Source organism: Salmo trutta, chromosome 40 (assembly GCF_901001165.1).
Source record: "Salmo trutta chromosome 40, fSalTru1.1, whole genome shotgun sequence".
Classification (NCBI taxonomy): Eukaryota; Metazoa; Chordata; class Actinopteri; order Salmoniformes; family Salmonidae; genus Salmo; species Salmo trutta.
The window spans coordinates 22,525,733-22,545,512 of NC_042996.1; the positions used below are offsets into that span (position 1 = coordinate 22,525,733).

At 41.9% G+C, this 19,780-nt stretch overlaps 1 protein-coding gene across 1 annotated transcript; it reads left to right on the plus strand.

The window, feature by feature from the left end:
• The first annotated feature begins 1,286 nt into the window (after positions 1-1,286).
• On the plus strand, positions 1,287-18,129 carry LOC115180031 (ATP-binding cassette sub-family D member 2). The gene is made up of 10 exons (XM_029741909.1): positions 1,287-2,441; positions 2,771-2,951; positions 3,709-3,830; positions 8,475-8,643; positions 12,229-12,323; positions 12,901-13,046; positions 13,742-13,887; positions 14,881-14,965; positions 15,170-15,295; positions 16,563-18,129. Exons 1-10 carry the CDS (start codon positions 1,500-1,502, stop codon positions 16,774-16,776), a joined length of 2,226 nt encoding a protein of 741 aa, XP_029597769.1. The 5' UTR covers positions 1,287-1,499; the 3' UTR covers positions 16,777-18,129.
• The last annotated feature ends 1,651 nt before the right edge of the window (positions 18,130-19,780 follow it).

The window sequence follows — 19,780 nt, forward strand, 5'->3', positions numbered from 1 at the left end:
GTGCTTTCTCTTTCTAGCAGCCTGGACACTAAAATAGATCAGTTGTACAGTACCATTAATACAAATACTTGAATGTCATTAAAGATGACGTTTCCTCCTAGAATGATTCTATAATTGCTTGATATATAACCATGCCTGTACAAAGGCTGTCTCTCAAAAGAGAACGACTGATGGGGAGCCAGGGCTCATGGGTAACTCCAGGGACCCCTCCCTCATCGACTTGGGTCCTCCCTTATCATCAGCGATGCGAGTTATCTTTGGCTGATCTGGAACAAACCAAGTTATTGTTGTGGGTGGGATCCTTTTTCAATGTTATTAGTGTTTATCCATTATCTATAGATGTCTGTCTGAACTCACCATTGTTTTCTTTCTTTGCAGCAATCTGGTTTACTATGAATGAAGTCACCAGGTACATATTTCCAGAGCTGGCTCCTTCAGGAGAGGTTGGTATTCCTAAGGTTTTCATCTTTCTCTGCATTTTCTTCTTTTCAAAGAATTCCTGATAAAATGTTGGCATATGTATTATCATGTGACATATACTTTATTATAATATATACAATATGGTACCTTATTTATCCTCTGCTTTTTCATGTCATTTCTCATCATAAACCGGTTCCTGTAACGTTAATATTCATAATGGAAAAGTTAAAATTGATATTAAAAAGGGGGTCAAGAGAATATTTTTGTTAAATAGTAACAGTTATGTAACAGTTGTAATGTTATCTGACAACGAAATAGAAAGTTAACGTTGAATATTTGCTAACAAGCAGGTTTTCTAAAACTCATCCCACCCAGACTGTCAACAAGTACATCTGTAAAAGTGCTAACGAAGCTAACGTTAGCTAGCTAGCTGTCAAACTCACCTTGAACCACCGACACAATTCACTTTGTCCAGTAAAATTAGACATACAACAAAAAAACTTTATTGGGAGATATATTTTATCAGCACTTTTTTAAATGTATCTAACAGTATACAGTAGTTGATAGTTGAGTTTTGAATGAAACATAGCTAGCTAGCTACTAGTGCAACGTTCTCATAAAGTAGCCGATTATAATGATGCTTCAGTCGAGTTTGAGAGGTACAAAGATACAGGAGCCAAGCCAACAGACAAATAAATAACGTAGCTTCTAAGTCCCTCGCAAAGACGAGAGAGGCTTTGGTAGTAACCACGTTATTACACTCAATAACAAAATGTAGTCACAATACAGTGTGTTTCTTAAAAAACGTACAGGAGGACTTCATTTGAATACGTCCCTCACAACCGATCGTGTCTTTCCGGGGTGTTGCCTATCAAAAAATAAAACACTGCCAAACCAAATGACGGAAATACTAGAACGTAGCTAGCGGGTGGGTTTTTCTAGCTTAAACATCTCACCGTTGTATGAGGGAGATGGTTTTTCCTTTTCTTTTCGCCTCAAGATCCGTAATGATACTAAATCCCGATGGATGTAGCACGGAATAACCAGACTAGGGCTTTGATCGCTGCGTAGGGGAAAATATGTCCAATATACTTGATGCGGCGTCCAGAGTGAAATGGGACCGGACGACTGCAGCGAAGCGAGCTCTCTTTCTCGCGGCCGCTGCCTACGGGGTGAAAACCCTGTACCCCATCGTCTGCAGAAAATTCGGGAAACGGAAAGAATGCAAGAATAGCAGGGGCTCTAAAGGAGAGGAAAATGGCTCGACGGTTGGCGTTCAATCACAAACAGATGCACTGAGTCATAAAAAGTCGCCTGGGGTAAACGCTGAATTTTTTAAGCAGATACTTGAACTCATCAAAATCCTCTTTCCAAAGCTTGTTTCCAAAGAGCTCGGATTGCTGTCTCTGCATTCGGTCGCGTTGATTTCACGGACATTTCTGTCTATCTATGTCGCAGGCTTGGATGGCAAGATTGTGAAAACAATCGTTGAGAAAGAACCACGCAGCTTCATCATCCAACTGATGAAATGGCTCCTTATTGCCATTCCGGCCACATTCGTGAACAGCGTTATCCGCTACCTAGAGTGCAAGCTGGCCCTCGCCTTCCGCACACGGCTAGTGGACCATGCCTACACCACCTATTTCACAGACCAGACCTACTACAAAGTCAGCAACATGGACGGGAGACTGACCAACCCGGACCAGTCTCTTACCGAGGACGTAATGATGTTTTCCCAATCCGTTGCGCATCTCTACTCGAACCTCACCAAGCCCATCTTGGATGTGATACTCACCTCCTACACACTCATCCAGACGGCCCGGTCCAGGGGGGCCAACGCCAGCGGGCCGACCCTGCTGGCCGGGCTGGTGGTGTTTTGCACGGCCAAGGTTCTGAGGGCGTGCTCGCCGAAATTCGGAAAACTAGTAGCTGAGGAGGCCCACAGGAAAGGCCATTTGCGCTATGTGCATTCCAGGATCATTGCCAATGCAGAGGAGATAGCCTTCTACAGGGGCCACAAGGTATACAAGGAAGGATGCATGGTGGATTTTGCATGCTAAGTCACTATGTATTTATTACAATAGAAATAGCAATGGGTTGGATCCAATGCACACCCATGACATCATATCCAATTCCCAAAAGTGAATTTCAATCATTTGATTGACAGCCTCCTCATATGCACTTGTTTTAAATAAGACTGCAAGTGCAAAATAACTAACATACAATGTGAATGTAATGTGAAATCTATTGTAATCCATTTGTTGTGAATGTGCTATGCTGTGTAGGCTAGGTACTTTTGTGACTGTAATGTAAACTGCCTGTCTGTGTCTGTCTGTCCTGTGTGTGTCAGGTGGAGATGCGTCAGCTGCAGAAGTGCTACCGGGCCCTGGCGGAGCAGATGAACTTGATCCTGTCCAAGCGTCTGTGGTACATCATGATAGAGCAGTTCCTCATGAAGTACGTGTGGAGTAGCTGTGGACTGGTCATGGTGGCTGTGCCCATCATCACAGCTACCGGCTTCGCTGACAGCGGTAATAGTCATCACGACATCGTCTTGTTTTCAAGTACAGCATCTTTGTGGAGGAGGGAATGGTTGTCATGGTTTTTCTCTGTTTGTGCGTACCAGTAGGTAGCCTATTCCGTCTTTCATTTGAACCGATTTACATTTGATTCTATTCAGGTCATTTTGTGCTGAACTCACAAAGCCCAACAAACAGTCCCTCTGCATTTGCATATTCCACATACAGTAGTAGCTGATCAGCATGTTTTAACCCACAGGAACCAACTATCTCAATGATACCCTGTAGGTGTTATTCAACAAGGACTTTGTTGTGTTGATAAGGGTATATTCATCCTATTGTCCCTATTGTCCTGTTAGCTGCTAACCAACGGAATGCTACTGTTGTCTCCACCAGCGGATGCTGCTGATGGGAGGTCGCTCATAATAATAGCTGGAACAGAGCAAATGGAATGGCATCAAACAGATGGAAACCATGTGTTTGATGTATTTGATACCATTCCTCCTATTTCGCTACAGCTATTTCCACGAGCCCGTCCTCCCCAATTAAGGTGCCACCAACCTCCTGTGGTCAAATAAGAGCAGTCATTACAGTCTTACTGGTCTAAGCACAGAATGGCTCTGTTCCATTTCGGTCTTTTGCCCCTTTCCCTAGTTCCTAGGCCCTTCCTTAGGCCATACCCCCTAGGTGTTCACAGATCAGAAAGCCAAGGGGCTAGGGGCCCAGTATGTCATCTCATAGTGTCTATCCTTAATTTCCCCTCTCACAGAAACTGCCGACGGTCAGACTCAGGTGCTTGTGAGCGAGAGGACAGAGGCTTTCACCACCGCACGCAATCTCCTGGCCTCTGGAGCTGACGCCATCGAGAGGATCATGTCCTCCTACAAAGAGGTGATGTCTCACGCTTCCCTCTCTTCTCTTCTCTCCCTCGTTCTCTTCTCTCTCTCTCTCTCTCTCTCTCTCTCTCTCTCTCTCTCTCGTCTCTTACATTCAAGTGGCATTAGAGTGAATCGACAGTGTTAGAGTAACCGACGCATGACAAGAGGACTCTCAAACGGTCTGACCAACATGAAGCAACATCAAAGGGCCGTGCTCATTCATTGAATCATAGGGACGTAATCCCTTATCGTAATCCCAAAATGATGATGTCCATCCATGCATTCATTTTTTTTCAAGACATGTATTTTTGAGTTACCCGAATTTGGCCCAAAAGGACATTTTATGTCCCCCGTCACGGTGCTGATTTGAATGTTGTCTGTGTCGGTGGTCATATGCCCACTACAATATTTGTGAATATGACAGTTATATCTCCAGTATTACATGGATGTGAGAAAAGGGCTGATGTACAAGAAAGTGCACTGTTACACTGTGTAGGGGAGGGTAGACCTTTCAATAAGAGGAATTGAGTATTGTTGGTGTCAGACTGTGGTTTTTGTAATCCTTTGCCTTGCAAATCAGTATCACACTTCCTACTGAAGGTAATGTTCACTCACTGTAGCTCACCCTGTGGCCTGTTCAGTGTTTGAACAGTGCCACACACCCAAACAGGTTATGTAACAGTAGGGTATGTTATGCAGCAGGGGCACACACATTCACCCTGTTCACCCACGACTGCGTGGCCAAGTACGGCTCCAACACCATCATTAAGTTTTCTGACGACACAACAGTGGTAGGCCTGATCACAGACAATGATGAGACAGCCGATAGGGAGGAGGTCAGAGACCCGCCATTAACATAGATGGGGCTGAATTGGAGCGGGTCGAGATCACCAACAAACTATCATGGTCCAAACACACCAAGACAGTTGTGAAGAGGGCACGACAACAGCTTTTCCCCAGATTTGGCATGGGTCCCCAGATCCTCAAAAGGTTTTACAGCTGTACCATCGAGAGCATCCTGACCAGTTGCTTCTACCCCCAAGCCATAAGACTGCTGAACAATTCATCAAATGGCCACCTGGATAATTTACATTGACACACCCCCCTTTGTTCTTACACTGCTGCTACTCGCTGTTTATTATCTATGCATAGTCACTTTACAAATTACCTCGACCAACCTGTACCCCCACACATTGACTCGGTACCGGTACCCCGTGTATATACCACCGGTACCCCTGCCACTCAAGGCTCCCGAGTGGCACAGCGGTCTAAGGCACTGCATCTCCTAGCTAGAGGCGTCACTACAGACCCTGGTTTGATTTCAGGCTGTATCACAACTGGCCGGGATTGGGAGTCCCATAGGGCGGCGCACAATTGGCCCAGTGTCATCCGGGTTAGGGTTTGGCCGGGGTAGGCTGTCGTTGTAAATAAGAATTTGTTCTTAACTGACTTGCCTAGTTAAATAAAAATAAAATATAGCATTGTTACGTCATTTTCTTTTGTTACTTTTTGATGTAATTTTTTTTACTTTAGTTCATTTAGTAAATATTTTCTTAACTCTATTTCTTTAACTGCATTGTTGGTTAAAACCTGTCTGGGCTAGGGGGCAGTATTTTCACGGCCGGATGAAAAACGTACCCAATTTAAACAGGTTACTACTCTGGCCCAGAAACTAGAATATGCATATTATTAGTAGATTTGGTGTCTGTGAGTATAACAGAACTCATATGGCAGGCAAAAACCTGAGAAAAATCCAAGCAGGAAGTGAAAAGTCTGAGAATTGTAGTTCTTCTTTTGATTCTCTATCGAAGCTCCAGTGTCTGTGGGGTGACGTTGCACTTCCTAAGGCTTCCATTGGCTGTCTAAAGCCTTCAGAAAGTGGTTTGAGCATTTTCCTGTCACTGGGTAGATAATAGGAGCTCAGTTACTGAGTGGTCTGCCTGGCAACAAAGGGATTGGATATGCTCGGTCCCGCGAGCACGCCCCTCCTTCTTTTTCTTCTTGAATGAATACAGCATTGTCCGGTTGGAATATTATCGCAATTTTACGTTAAAAATACCATAAAGATGGATTTTAAACAGCGTTTGACATGCTTCTAAGTACGGTAATGGAACATTTTGACTTTTTGTCTCTCGTTCCGCGCTCGCGCGTTATGCCATTGGATAAGTGATCTGTACGCACAAACAAAACGGAGGTATTTGGACATAAATATGGATTATTTGGAACAAAAACAACATTTCTTGTGGAAGTAGCAGTCCTGGGAGTGCATTCTGACGAAGATCAGCAAAGGTAATACAATATTTCTAATACTAATTCTGAGTTTAGGTTGCCCCTGAATTTGGCGGGTGTCTGAATAGCTCGCCGTGATGGCTGAGCTATGTCCTCAGAATATTGAAAAATGTGCTTTCTCCGTAAAGCTATTTTAAAATCTGACACAGCGGTTGCATAAAGGAGTAGTCTATCTATAATTCTTAAAATAATTATTATGTATTTTGTCAACGTTTATGATGAGTATTTTTGTAAATTGATGTGCACATTCACCGGACGTTTTGGTGGGAATACATTTTCTGAATATCACGCGCCAATGTAAAATGCTGTTTTTGGATATAAATATGAACTTTATCAAACAAAACATACATGTATTGTGTAACATAATGTCCTAGGAGTGTCATCTGATGAAGATCGTCAAAGGTTAGTGCTTCATTTCGCTGTGTTTTGGGTTTTATTGACACATGTCCTTGCTTGGAAAATGGCTGTGATTATTTTTGTCTTTGTACTCTCCTAACATAATCTAATGTTTTGCTTTCGCTGTAAAGCCTTTTTGAAATCGGACAATGTGTTTAGATTAACGAGAAGTGTATCTTTAAAATGGTGTAAAATAGTCGTATGTTTGAGAAAGTTGAATTATGACATTTTGTTGTTTTTTAATTTTCCGCCCTGATATTTCACTGGCTGTGTCCCGCAGGTGGGACGCTACCGTCCCACGTAGCCCATAGAAGTTAAGGGCTTGTAAGTAGGCATTTCATAGTACGGTCTACACCAGTTGTATTTGACAAATAACATTTGATTTGATTTGACAGACACAGGCAGTACACATTACACTACTGCTGCTGTCACTGCACACTGTCTGAACACAGCCTGAGACTGTGACACACCTAAGGTTGTGGCGATCATGAAATATTGTCAGCCGGTGATTGTCAAGCAAACAACTGCTGATCTCACGGTAGATGACCGTTAATTCACATAAACACATTTAGAATCTTGTGGCTTCCATGCATAGCCTACAAGCCTCTAATACAGACATTTGGAACATCTACATTTTAAAAGTCTAAGAAATCCATGTAATATAGCCTACACCATCACATTAAATCCATTCTTTATTTTAGACAGGTCAAAAGACAAAGAGAGTTGCACACTCTATGTATAAACACCCAGTCATTTATTGGGTAAACCACCAGGTGGTTCTATAGGCTATGCAATTGCGTGAGAAAACAGAGTGATGGCCTCTATTAAAAAGAGGAGGATCCCATCAGCTGTCAGTTCCACTTTAAGGCTTTCCCACTCTGCCACTCATGCTGGCTGGCTTAGCCTAGCTGTGAATAATCCTCCATCTGGTGATCAACCATGTAGCCTGTCTGGCTGGGTTCAGCTCCTCATTATCAATCCTATGGCACCCTAACTAACTTGGAAGAGATCTCCTTGAAATGTGACCCGATTCAGGAAACTAGGTGTATGTCGCAAGTCACGACTTCACAGGAGAGCCGTTTGAACGTAAACATTTAGTTTTTATCAAAATGCGTTTTTTTGGCAGAAATGCCTTCTCGAACATGTGAACTTTCATGTGCCTTAGTAACAAACGTGTATGCCATCTGTAAAATGGTTAAATTATGAGCCTTGTTGGTTAAGCCACAGAAAAAGTCAGTAACCTTCCCACTAGCCATGATTGGCTGAGATAATAAGTGGGCTGGACATGCCGAGAGAGGAGTTCGGATTGGTCTGCCATATAGAAGGCTTCTGTCTATTTGAGCTGGTCAGTCTGTGTTTGTAATCCTGTCAAACCTTTCCGCATGGAACCCAAAAGGGTTCTACCTGTAACCAAAAGGGCTTAACCTGGAACCTAAAAGGGTTCTCTTGTGGGGACAGCCGCAGAACCCTTCTAGAACCCTTTTTTCTAAGAGTGTACAATTGTCCCATTAGACAGGCTATGTTATCTGTAGGAAGGCCTCGGGCCATCATCAGTACTGTGTGTTCCCTAAACACAGATACAAACAGCTATGAAAAAACAACAATACCAGCCAAAGTTTAGAGTCAGATTAAGCTATGAGTGAAAATTAGTTGCATAAATTATACAGAGGGCTTTTCCATCATTCAATCAAATAATGGCCCTTCAGCTTGTACTGTAATCTTGACCAGATTTTCAGTGCACTCTACAATACACTGCTATACACCAGCTCTGCTGCTGGCTGCTCTTGTAGTTCAAGTTCAAGAGTTTTCCCAAAGACACACACACTGCTTTACTTTGCACACACCTACTGTTGGGCAATGGTTTTGAACTCTGTTGGGTAAGACGACCTAACTGACCCCTTTCAGTTCAGTCTGACTCCAGTGTTATTTACCTCAACAAATGACCTCTGACCTTTCATGTTGTCTGTGATAGGTCACAGAGCTGGCGGGCTACACGACACGCGTCTACAACATGTTCCTGGTGTTTGGCGAGGTGCAGAGGGGCGTCTACAAGCGCTCGTCCACTTCGACCATGGGAACAGGAGAGAAGAAGATCGTGGCCAGGCCAGAGATGCACATCGATGGGCCTTTGGAAATCAAAGGTAGACTATCTGAGATTTAGTACATATTTGTCCAGAGGTACGTAGAATACACTAACACATGTGAGACACTCAAACGTCATCCTATTCCCTATTCAGTACACAACTATACCATAGTATACTACAATACTACATTAGGGGGTTGTGGTAGAATCTGGGTTAGAGAGGCGGGCTGGTAGCCTGGTAACCGAAAGGTTGCTGGTTTGAATCCCCGAGCTGCATGCAGGGAGTGATCCGGCAGCCGGAGGGTTACCAGCTTCAATGATATTTGTGCGTCTGTAACTTTATCGCTCATCATTATTCACGATTCATTCAGGATATTCCGTAATCATGATAGCATCCACATGAATGTAGAAGTGTTCAGAAACAAAATTATCTGAAAACACAACCAAAATAAACAGGAAATGCATCCAACAAGTTTGTAGTCACAAGATTGATGTAATCATTGCGTGCTAGGAATATGGGACTAAATACTTTAATTTGAACATATTTTTTTACAGGCTAGAGAGAGACACAGGGTCCACCCCAAATGGCACCCTATTCTCTATATAGTGCACTACATTCAGTGTTTCCCCATATTAATTTACCAGTGGCAGGCCACCACTTCTAAATCGTTGCCGCCAATATTTTATATGTATATACTGTATATACTGTATATACTGTGTATATATATATTTATATACTGTATATAAAGAAAAAATTGGGATGTTAAAATGTTTTCACTGTAAAGTTAAATGACTAAAACAGATCATGTAGAAAAGATAATGGACCTATGTATTAAAAATAAAATATGATCATCTTCGAGAACTAACAATCACCAAAATAAAACTAGACAGTCAGGGAGAATCTAAAATTCCCAAAATTGCATGGCATTATTTTGTGACAATGTTTGAGTCATTCAGACAGCATAAGAACACTGCATAAGTGTGTAGAATTGCAGGAAATTTGCTCTAAACGGCACATTTTCTCTCAGCCTCTTGGCAAAATGTATAAAATTGCAGGAGACTTACTTTAAAACTGAAATGTTTTCTCCGCCCCATGACAGAATGTGTAGAATTTGGGGAAATATGCTTTAAAACATTTTGTCTCTGCGGCCAGGAGGAGGGCCTCTAAAATGTTCAGTTGCCTGGAATGACAAGTTATAACGTATATTTGTGGCATTTGATGCATTCATAGTCTGTTGGGGTTTTTCAATTAGGTACAGTACATTCTGAAAGTATTCAGACCCATTTACTCGTTCCACATTTTGTTACGTTACAGCCTTATTCTAAAATATGTTAAATAAATGTTTTTCCTCATCAATCTACACACAATACCCCATAATGACAAAGCGAAAACAAATTTTAGAAATGTTTGCAAATGTATTAAAAATAAAAAAAACAATACTTATTTACATAAGTATTCAGACCCTTTGCTACGAGACTCGAAATTGAGCTCAGGTGCCTCCTGTTTCCATTGATCATCCTTGTTTCAACAACTTGATTGGAGTCCACCTGTGGTAAATTCAATTGATTGGATATGATTTGGAAAGGCACACACCTGTCTATATAAGGTCCCACAGTTGACAGTGCATGTCAGAGCAAAAACCAAGCCATGAGGTCGAAGGAATTGTCCGTAGAGCTCCAAGACAGGATTGTGTCGAGGCACAGCTCTGGGGAAGGGTACCAAGACATTAATGAAGGTCCCCAAGAACACAGTGGCCTCCATCATTCTTAAATGGAAGAAGTTTGGAACCACCAAGACTCTTCCTAGAGCTGGCAGCCCGTCCAAACTGAACAATCGGGGGAGAAGGGCCTTGGTCAGTGAGGTGACTAAGAACCCGATGGTCACTCTGACAAAGCTCCAGAGTTCCTCTGTGGAGATGGGAGAACTTTCCAGAAGGACAACCATCTCTGCAGCGCTCCACCAATCAGGCCTTTATGGTGGAGTGGCCAGACGGAAGCCACTCCTCAGTAAAAGGCACATGACAACCCGCTGGGAATTTTCCAAAAGGCACGTAAAGGACTCTCAGACCATGAGAAAGAAGATTCTCAAACCAAGATTGAACTCTTTGACCTGAATGCCAAGTGTCACGTCTGGAGGAAACCTGGCAACTTCCCTACGGTGAAGCATGGTGGTGGCAGCATCATGCGGTGGGGATGTTTTTCAGCAGCAGGGACTAGGAGACTTGTCAGGATCGAGGGAAAGATGAATGGAGCAAAGTACAGAGAGATCCTTGATGAAAACCTGCTTCAGAGCACTCAGGACCTCAGACTGAGGCGAAGGTTCACCTTCCAACAGGACAACGACCCTAAGCACACAGCCAAGACAACGCAGGTGTGGCTTCGGGACAAGTCTCTGAATGTCCTTGAGTGGCCCAGCCAGAGCCTGGACTTGAACCCGATTAAACATCTCTGGAGAGACCTGAAAATAGCTGTGCAGCGATGCTCCCCATCCAACCTGACAGAGCTTGAGAGGATCTGGAGAGAAGAATGGGAGAAACTCCCCAAATACAGGTGTGCCAAGCTTGTAGCGTCATACCCAAGAAAACTTGAGGCTGTAATTACTGCCAAAGGTGCTTCAACAAAGTAATGAGTAAAGGGTCTGAATACTTATGTAAATGTGATATTTACATTTCTAAAAAACAGTTTTTGCTTTGTCATTATGTGGTATTGTGTGTAGATTGATGAGGGGGGGGGAAATGATTTAATCCATTTTAGAATAAGCCTGTAACGGAACATAATGTGGAAAGGTCAAGGGGTCTGAATACTTTCCGAATGCACTGTAAAGGCAGATGGGCCAACCCAAGCTTCAGCCTATTTATTTCTGGCTACAGGTTCTAATGCTTTTAAAGAGGAAATTACATTTCAGATGGTGTCAACATAATCATATATTCTTTCATGTTGGAGTAGAATGTCCTTTTCAAAAGAATGACGTTCCCCCCCACGCTAACTTTGCCATCGCTGCTGAAAAAAATCCTAAGGGAAACACTGACTTTTGACCAGAGACCTATGGGCCTTTGTCAAAAGTAGTGCACTATAAAAGGGAATAGGGTGCAATTTGGGAAACAGACTAGGCTAATCCTGTGTATCTTTCTTGCTGTTCTTTCTCACCATCTTGGTCTAAAGCCAGATATCCATCCTCAGCATCAAACGACTCAGCTGTAATCATGATATAAGATGTTTTATTGTTTCATACACCGGATAGGTACAGTGAAATGTGTTGTTTTACAGGGTCAGCCATAGAGCAAATTAGGGTTAATTGCTCAAGGGTACATCGATAGATTTTTCACCATGTCAGCCCGGTATTCGAACCAACCACCTTTCTGCCACCTTTCTGTTATTGGCCCAACGCTCTAACTGCTCGGCTAATACCAACGGATGAACGTGTGCATCTGGACATACTCTTCGCTAACACAGCTAGTTAGTCAGTTGGCCACGTCCTCGGTATCTACAGCTGCCCTTTTTTACACTTTCTCACACTTTTTAAATGCTGCCACACATTTTTCTGGCAGCCACATGCACTCTGGTTGACTGAACTGATCATATGAATTATTGATCGACACACAATGACCAGTTTTCTTTTGTTTTTTGTCTTTGTCTTCTGCAGGAAGAGTCATCGATGTGGACAATGGCATCGTGTGTCAGAGTGTCCCTATCATCACTCCCAATGGAGACATAGTGGTTTCCAGCCTCAACTTCAAGGTGAGGAATAACACAGCAAAATCCTGGGTGATGTTCAGTACTGATAAAACGTTTTCAAATGAAGTTAAATACCTCAAATGATGTACTACCTGAACTTATCCAATAAGAAAACCGATTTTTGTTTCCATTTCCAAAGTGTTGTGAAAGTGCGTCCTACTAAATCATTCTAAATGTTACAGTACGGGTGATGTGTTTGCTGTTACTATTTTCCTAATCCTCCAGCCATCTTCTCCCAGGGTCCTTTGTTGTGTTACCGGGAAGTTAGCTCACTTTGAGATTTGAATTTATTTTTGAAGTGAACCCTGGCTAAGAGAAGGAAGCACACATGTAATTATCACACACACACACACACACACACACACACACACACACACACACACCACATTGCATTGCATTGCAGGACAGTATTGCTTCCTAATACTCAGCATAAACCATGACAAAAAAATATGTAGGGACTACATACAATCAACTGATTGCTTTGCCAAACTCATGTCATGGGTTGTTAGACACATCAGCTGTGAGGAAACTATTCAGTACTCCAAGGCTATAAAGTGTGTGTGAATGATGTTTCTTGCAGGTGGAGGAAGGTATGCACCTGTTGATCACAGGTCCTAATGGCTGTGGGAAGAGTTCTCTGTTCAGGATCCTCAGTGGGCTGTGGCCTGTCTATGGGGGGCTGCTGCACAAACCCTCCCCACAACACATGTTCTACATACCACAAAGGTTAGTGGTTGTCACTGTCACACACATCCTTATGCCCACACATGTACTGACTCTGACAGACATGTACCCATATATAGGTATAGGATCTTCATTTGACCACTATTTTGTTGCTGCAAATGTTACTGCACAACAGGAAATGCAAACAGGTTTAAAAAGGCTTCTAAAGTTTGTAATTTCCACTTTAAAATGTCAGACTTGATTTGCCCTAACAAAAAATGGATCAACCCCTACAAAAAATGTCCATTAATTAAAATCCACATAATACTTCACATTTCCTGTTGCTGCAGGATTATTTTCTTACTGTGGCAAACTGGCTCAAATGAAGATCCTACGTCTGTACATGTACCATGCAGGCTTGCATAGAGGCACACACACAAGCATGCACGGATTCATATTCTGTATGCATACACACACACACACACACACAGTTAAATGTATTGAAAATCAGCAGTAGGTAACCTTACCCTCTAGACCCAGTAACTGGATCTCCATGGAGAGTGAGAGAGAGTAACCAGACCTTAGAGTAGTGAAATATTTACCAGATCTTCCAGGTGTTTTGACGGCTTTCCTGGAATGGTGAAACGTGACACACACACACACACACACACACAGACCTCTTTACCCAAATGTTGTGTCTGACTATCTCTACCCCCCTCTCTCTCTCTCTCTCTCTCTCGCTCTCTCCCTCTCCTCAGGCCGTACATGTCCATTGGGACCCTGAGAGACCAGGTGATCTACCCAGACTCTCTAAAGGACATGCATGACAGAGGCTACAGAGACAAGGACCTGGAGGTCATACTGGACATCGTTAACCTCAACCAGATAGTGACCCGCGAGGGCGGTAAGAACCCGGGGAGGGATCTGAGTCAGCCTAGAACAGAAGGGCTGCGTGGGTCTGAAGGCGTAGTAACAGGTGCTCTTTGAAAAGAGCTGGCTGTAGCCTGACAAAACTCCCAGTAACCTATTTTTAAGCCATTTACCCTTGAGATGAATGATATGGTTTCCAAGGGGATTCCCAAACAACAACTCACATATACTGAACGGGGCCCTCTTATTTCAGCTAACACACCCTTCCTAAAAAAACGTTTCTGTATCTCTTATCACACTATGCGCTGTCTGTTGTGCATTAAACCACTCAAGAAGTTATTTCCGTATTTTCTAGTGGCAACAGTCTGTCCCTCTCCATATCTTTGGTCTTATTAAGGACATGTAGAGTGTAGTTAACTGGAGACCAGTGGTCCTGTTATTCTCCAACAATCAGCTCTATTAATGTGGCCTCACCACTAAGCTTGGTCACTCTCGGTTCGAGCCATGAATGGCTGCTTTGTAACCACTGTGTGAATGGTTCCAAGCCAGATGAGAGGGTCATTCAACTAAAATAATCTTGGGATCCCTCTAGAAGGGATTATTGTTTTCCCTGTTTGTTCACAAACGCAGGCTGTAGAGACATTGAAGTCCTGCGTTTTCTTCCTGCATCGTTGTTCTAAATCAGGATTAGAAAGTATTAGGTTTTTGGTCTTTTGAGATACACATGAAGCCTAGTAATTTAAACGGAAAAGACACAGGACGCCTTGGCAGCGGGACAAAGAAAATGCTTGTTTTTAAGCCTTAGAGAGAGAGACAACTTTTGTAAGTCAGTCAGTCTCCTATTGAATATTCTTCAACTTTGGTCTCTCACCACAGTTGTTACCATGGTTACACTAAATATAAACCCTTTGCGTTGGTCTTTGTGTAGCGTTTAACCTACTTATTCCAATGGGGAATAAAACTGTAGTCAATGACAGTACTTCCAATATTAACTGACTGTGATGTGTGTCTGTTTGTCTGTGTGTAGGTTGGGATGTAGAGATGGACTGGAAGGACGTGTTGTCTGGGGGAGAGAAACAGAGGATGGGCATGGCTCGCATGTTCTACAACAGGTACGACTTGGCCTGCCATCTTAGGCCTTCTTAAACCCCGTATGTGTGGGTTGGAAAAACGTAATAGTAGATAGTGCTGTTGATTGAATAGCCCATATTCCTCTCTTGTTCGATAGTTGATTGATTGCTGGCTAGTTGATTTAATTAATTGGAAAGTTAGTTGGAAAGTTAGACATTTCTAAATTCCTTTTTCTTGTGTGTCAGGCCAAAATACGCCCTGTTGGATGAGTGCACCAGTGCTGTCAGCATTGACGTGGAGGGAAAAATATTCCAGGCTGCAAAGGATGCTGGGATATCCTTACTGTCAATCACCCATAGGCCCTCCCTCTGGTAAGAGATAGATATCATATCTGGACCAATCTGTCCAGCCCAATTCTGATCTTTTTTCCACTAATTGGTATTTTGACCAATCACATCAGATCTTTTCACGTCAGATATTTTTCAGAGCTGATCTGATTGGTCAAATGACCAATTCATGAAAAAATAACAGAATTGGGCTGCCTGTTTAAATGCAGCCATAGTGTCTCTTCCGACAGCCGCTGTGTCTCCAATACTTAGGCGGAGCATCAAGAGTTTGGCAAGCAAGACTAGTCAGATAGTTTCTTCAACGTCCAATGTGTAATATTGTATGCCGCTTTTTGTCTTGAAGCACACAGATTCTGTACCTAACACTGTAGAAGAGTTTTAAAGGAAAACTGTATAGAAACCTGTATAAAAAAGGAAATGCAAAAAAACGAACGCAAAACAAGTAGTAGCCTATAAGCAAATGCACTACTAGTTGTCACGTCAGCAGTGCATTGTTCTGTATTTTCTCTGAGTTAGCCTCAGGCGTTAAACAGATTGCACTGTAAGGATCTATGTGTAGCTGGTGCAGAGGAGTCAGGCGCAGGACAGCAGAGATGAGGAAATAAAAGTAACTTTACTCAAATTCATCAAAATACAAGAGAATTACCAAGCCCACAATACGGACCACAATACAACAAACAATCACTCACAAACAAACATGGGGAACAGAGGGTTAAATAATAAACAGGTTATTGGGTGAGTGAAACCAGGTGTGTAAGACTAAGACAAAACAAATGGAAAATGAAAAGTGGATCGGCGGTGGCTAGAAGGCCGGCGACGTCGACCGCCGAACGTCGCCCGAACAAGGAGAGGGACCGACTTCGGCGGAAGTCGTGACATGCAGTGAAAACAAAAACAGGACTCCCACAATATTGTGCAAGTCTGTTCCTCTCAGGAGATTGCTGCTGCTATTTAGTTGCTTGTTTAACCTTAGCAGTCACGTAATAACCCTATGACATTTTACACAACATGACATGACATGACACTACACCACGCAACAAGGTTGAGCACAGCACAAAATAATCCTAACATGTCTGCAACCACAATAGAACAGGACACATGCACCATCACTAACACTGCAATAATGTTTCAGAACATACCACAAGCATAAGGTCAAAGACAATTGTATACTATTTGGAAATAATGTTGTGCTTGGACTGGATAGGGAACGAATTAAAAAGAGAAACATAATGCAACCATGAAATAATCCCATCCTTAACCCATATTCTTGCTCCACTTTTCATACCGACAGGAAGTACCACACCCACCTGTTACAGTTTGATGGTGAGGGAGGATGGAGGTTCGAGCAGCTGGACACCGCTACGCGTCTCTCCCTGACCGAGGAGAAACAGCGCCTCGAGTCTTCACTTGCAGGAATACCCAAGATGCAACACAGACTCAACGAACTCTGCAAGATCTTGGGAGAGGACTCAGTCCTCAAAACAGCCGACGCAGCAGAGGAATGAAAGAGAGCGAGATGTTCAGAAAAGTCAAAGTATTATTTTTTTTGTTTCAACGCACACCAAACGCATATTCCCAATGTTGGGGTTGAGTTTTAAGAATTCAGCAACAATGTTGTTTTCTAGATGTTTTATCGCAGGAATGGTTGACAGACTTAAAATCTCTGACAAGCTGAGACTAACATTTTATTTGGTTGAACAATGAAGTAAAATTATTTTTCATTTCTCACACTACTCAATTTGAGGAAATGTTAATTGTTATTGCTGTAGTTATCAAGTGCTGAAGTAGTAGGCTTATGCTTTTTTTTGTGAGACACGGTATTTTCCTCCTTTTATTGTATAGAATCGTTCGTGTTAATAAAACACTACTATGGACAGGCAAATACACAACACTCTCCATTAAAAATGTGTCGTTTTATTGGACGAGTTTAAAAGGTTGACGTTTCGGCCTTTAATAGCCTTCTATGTCAATCTTTCAAACTCATCTAATAAAACTTTTAAAAAATAATGGTGAGCTAGCATTGCACCTTTTCCTGTCCAATGATGTCTACACATTTTTGGATTTCAAGACTCACTTTGGTTGAGCACCCTCTACTTCTTTCTGTTAAAAAAAAACGACTAGAAAGGTCCTTAGATGAAATCAAACAATGAACATACACATTTTTACAATCATATCAAGTTATTCATTAAGGTTAGGCTAATAAGCATACCGTTTTAAAGTTAACCCAACTGCTCAAATGTAAAGTACCACAGCTGCAATAAATGAGTCTCTTTCTGTTATCCCAACCACTGGCGCTGGGTTATGTCATAAGGACATCTTTCTTATAACATTACTGAATGGGTTTTTCACAGGTTATTTCCTCAGAACTGCAGTATAGTAATATATTCAAAATACCTCAGTAGCTTTCAAAATATCTGGCTCTGCATTCTAAACAACACCCTTCCTTAGACCTATATAGTGCACTACTTTCACCTTTGTTAGTGGCTAAGAGATGGTTGTCTTAGGAGCTATTATTGGACATTAGTGCATTAGTGACAGAGGTGTGGGTCTGTTGCTATAGGCTTCTGGTTTACTGAACAAATACAATGGGTTTCAAGGCATTCTGTCTTGTCTCCAGCAGAGCACAGCAGGAATCGGACTGGGCTCGCTCACACAAACGCACGCTGACGCACGCACACACACACACACACACACACACACATCGCCTGGCAAATCCCTACTCACTGTCACTAGGGTAATATTTGTGGAACAGGGTGTTTTGTGTCGTCTCAGTCTGCAATCTTCACCCCTATAAAAAGAAGTCACATTTTCAGCAAGAGGTTTACATTGTGTTTTACAATAAACACTGTTGTTTTCCATTGTGGTTCAGTACAGTTTACTTGGTTGCTGAGTTTAATTAACTGTTACCTTGTTATATCCACCCACAGTAAAATCAATCAAGTTCAGCAATTCATATTTGTGACCAGCGACCTATCTCAGACTTTATACTGTGAACTTTCATTGTTTCTTTTTTTGATAATGTCATAAAATGTATTTTTAATGTAGGGATTTTAGAGTTTGATAATGCCTCTTCAAACTTCAAACCTGTGTATGTACTGTAAATCTTCTGCTGAAAAAAGCTGTCATTTCAGCGCTGCTGAGGTTAACATAGGTCAAATCCAAGACCAGTCCTTCTAGTACTGTAGCCTTATAGCCTGGCCGTGTTAGTGTATCCCCTATACCAGGGTTCTCCAACTGGCGGTCAGCGGCCCGAATTTGGCCCCCCAAGAGCAAAGTGTATTTTTATTGTTCTACATAAAAGACTGTAAAAACACCAGCAAATCAGCTCCAAGTGATTAACATTTTGAAAATGTCAAATTATTTCCACGCATAATAGAGAGATATATGTAATCATATACAGATGTAAGCAAGGTTTGAAATGATTATGTTAAAGTCAAATATTATATCTGTTTGGGCTTCCTGCAGTCAATTTGCAGTCTACAAATGATTTGTAATTATGTTCTGGACCCCTGACCATCCGCTCAAGAAGAAAATCAGCCCGTGGCTGAATCTAGTTGATCCCTGCCCTATACAGTATTTTCAATCAGTGACACATACTAATGCTGGGTTATTTGATTGGCTTGGTAATGACTGTGACATATCAGAATGAAATCAGTAACTGCAATGGCAGAATATTTACAAGTGTACAACAAGTGCAACTGCAATATTTGTACCACTATATCTCAGACTAAACTGTCTTAAAGAGAAGTGACATGGAAAAGAATGTATGTGAGTTATAAATATGTAAACTATATATTGTAATGTATACTTTGTTAATATGGTACTTATATTTGCCTTTGCATGGAATGGGTGAGTGTGAGTGATGCCTCAATCACATGTTATATTTGAACTGTCTCTTTCAATCAATGCTAAACAGAGAGCATTGTGGGAGGATAAATGCAATAACTTGCACCGTGAAGAGTTAGTTGTTCATGGAAATAAAGTATTGAACTTTTGTAATATACTTGGTTATAACTACTGTTATAAATAGGTTATAAGCCTGAAAAGAACCTACATATTCAGTCTTCTTCTCATTCCTTGGGATTCTAACTAATACTTTATGTCTTGAAAAGGACACCTGACATAGTTTGAATCCTGATTTCCTGTACTGTAAAAAAGAAACATCCTGTGTTGCTCAGCCCTGTTGATAGGAAGTATCTACAGTATACTACTGGATGAAACAGCGTCTTAAAGTGACTGAGAATGGTATGGAATGAGTAGAATCAAGAGGTGATGCTTGAAACTGTATACATGAAAGCATGTATACATGACCATGAGTTTAGCTATCTAACCAAGACTATGGATCAAAGTCAAACTAAATCAAATATACTTTGGTATTCTATAAAATTGTAACTGTTAAGTTAGGCCTACTCTAGTATGTTCTCACAACACTGACTTACTAACAATTCTTGATACAATTCTTTTGTCATTTTTCTAATAAGTGGAACATCCGAATGTACTGTATTTGAC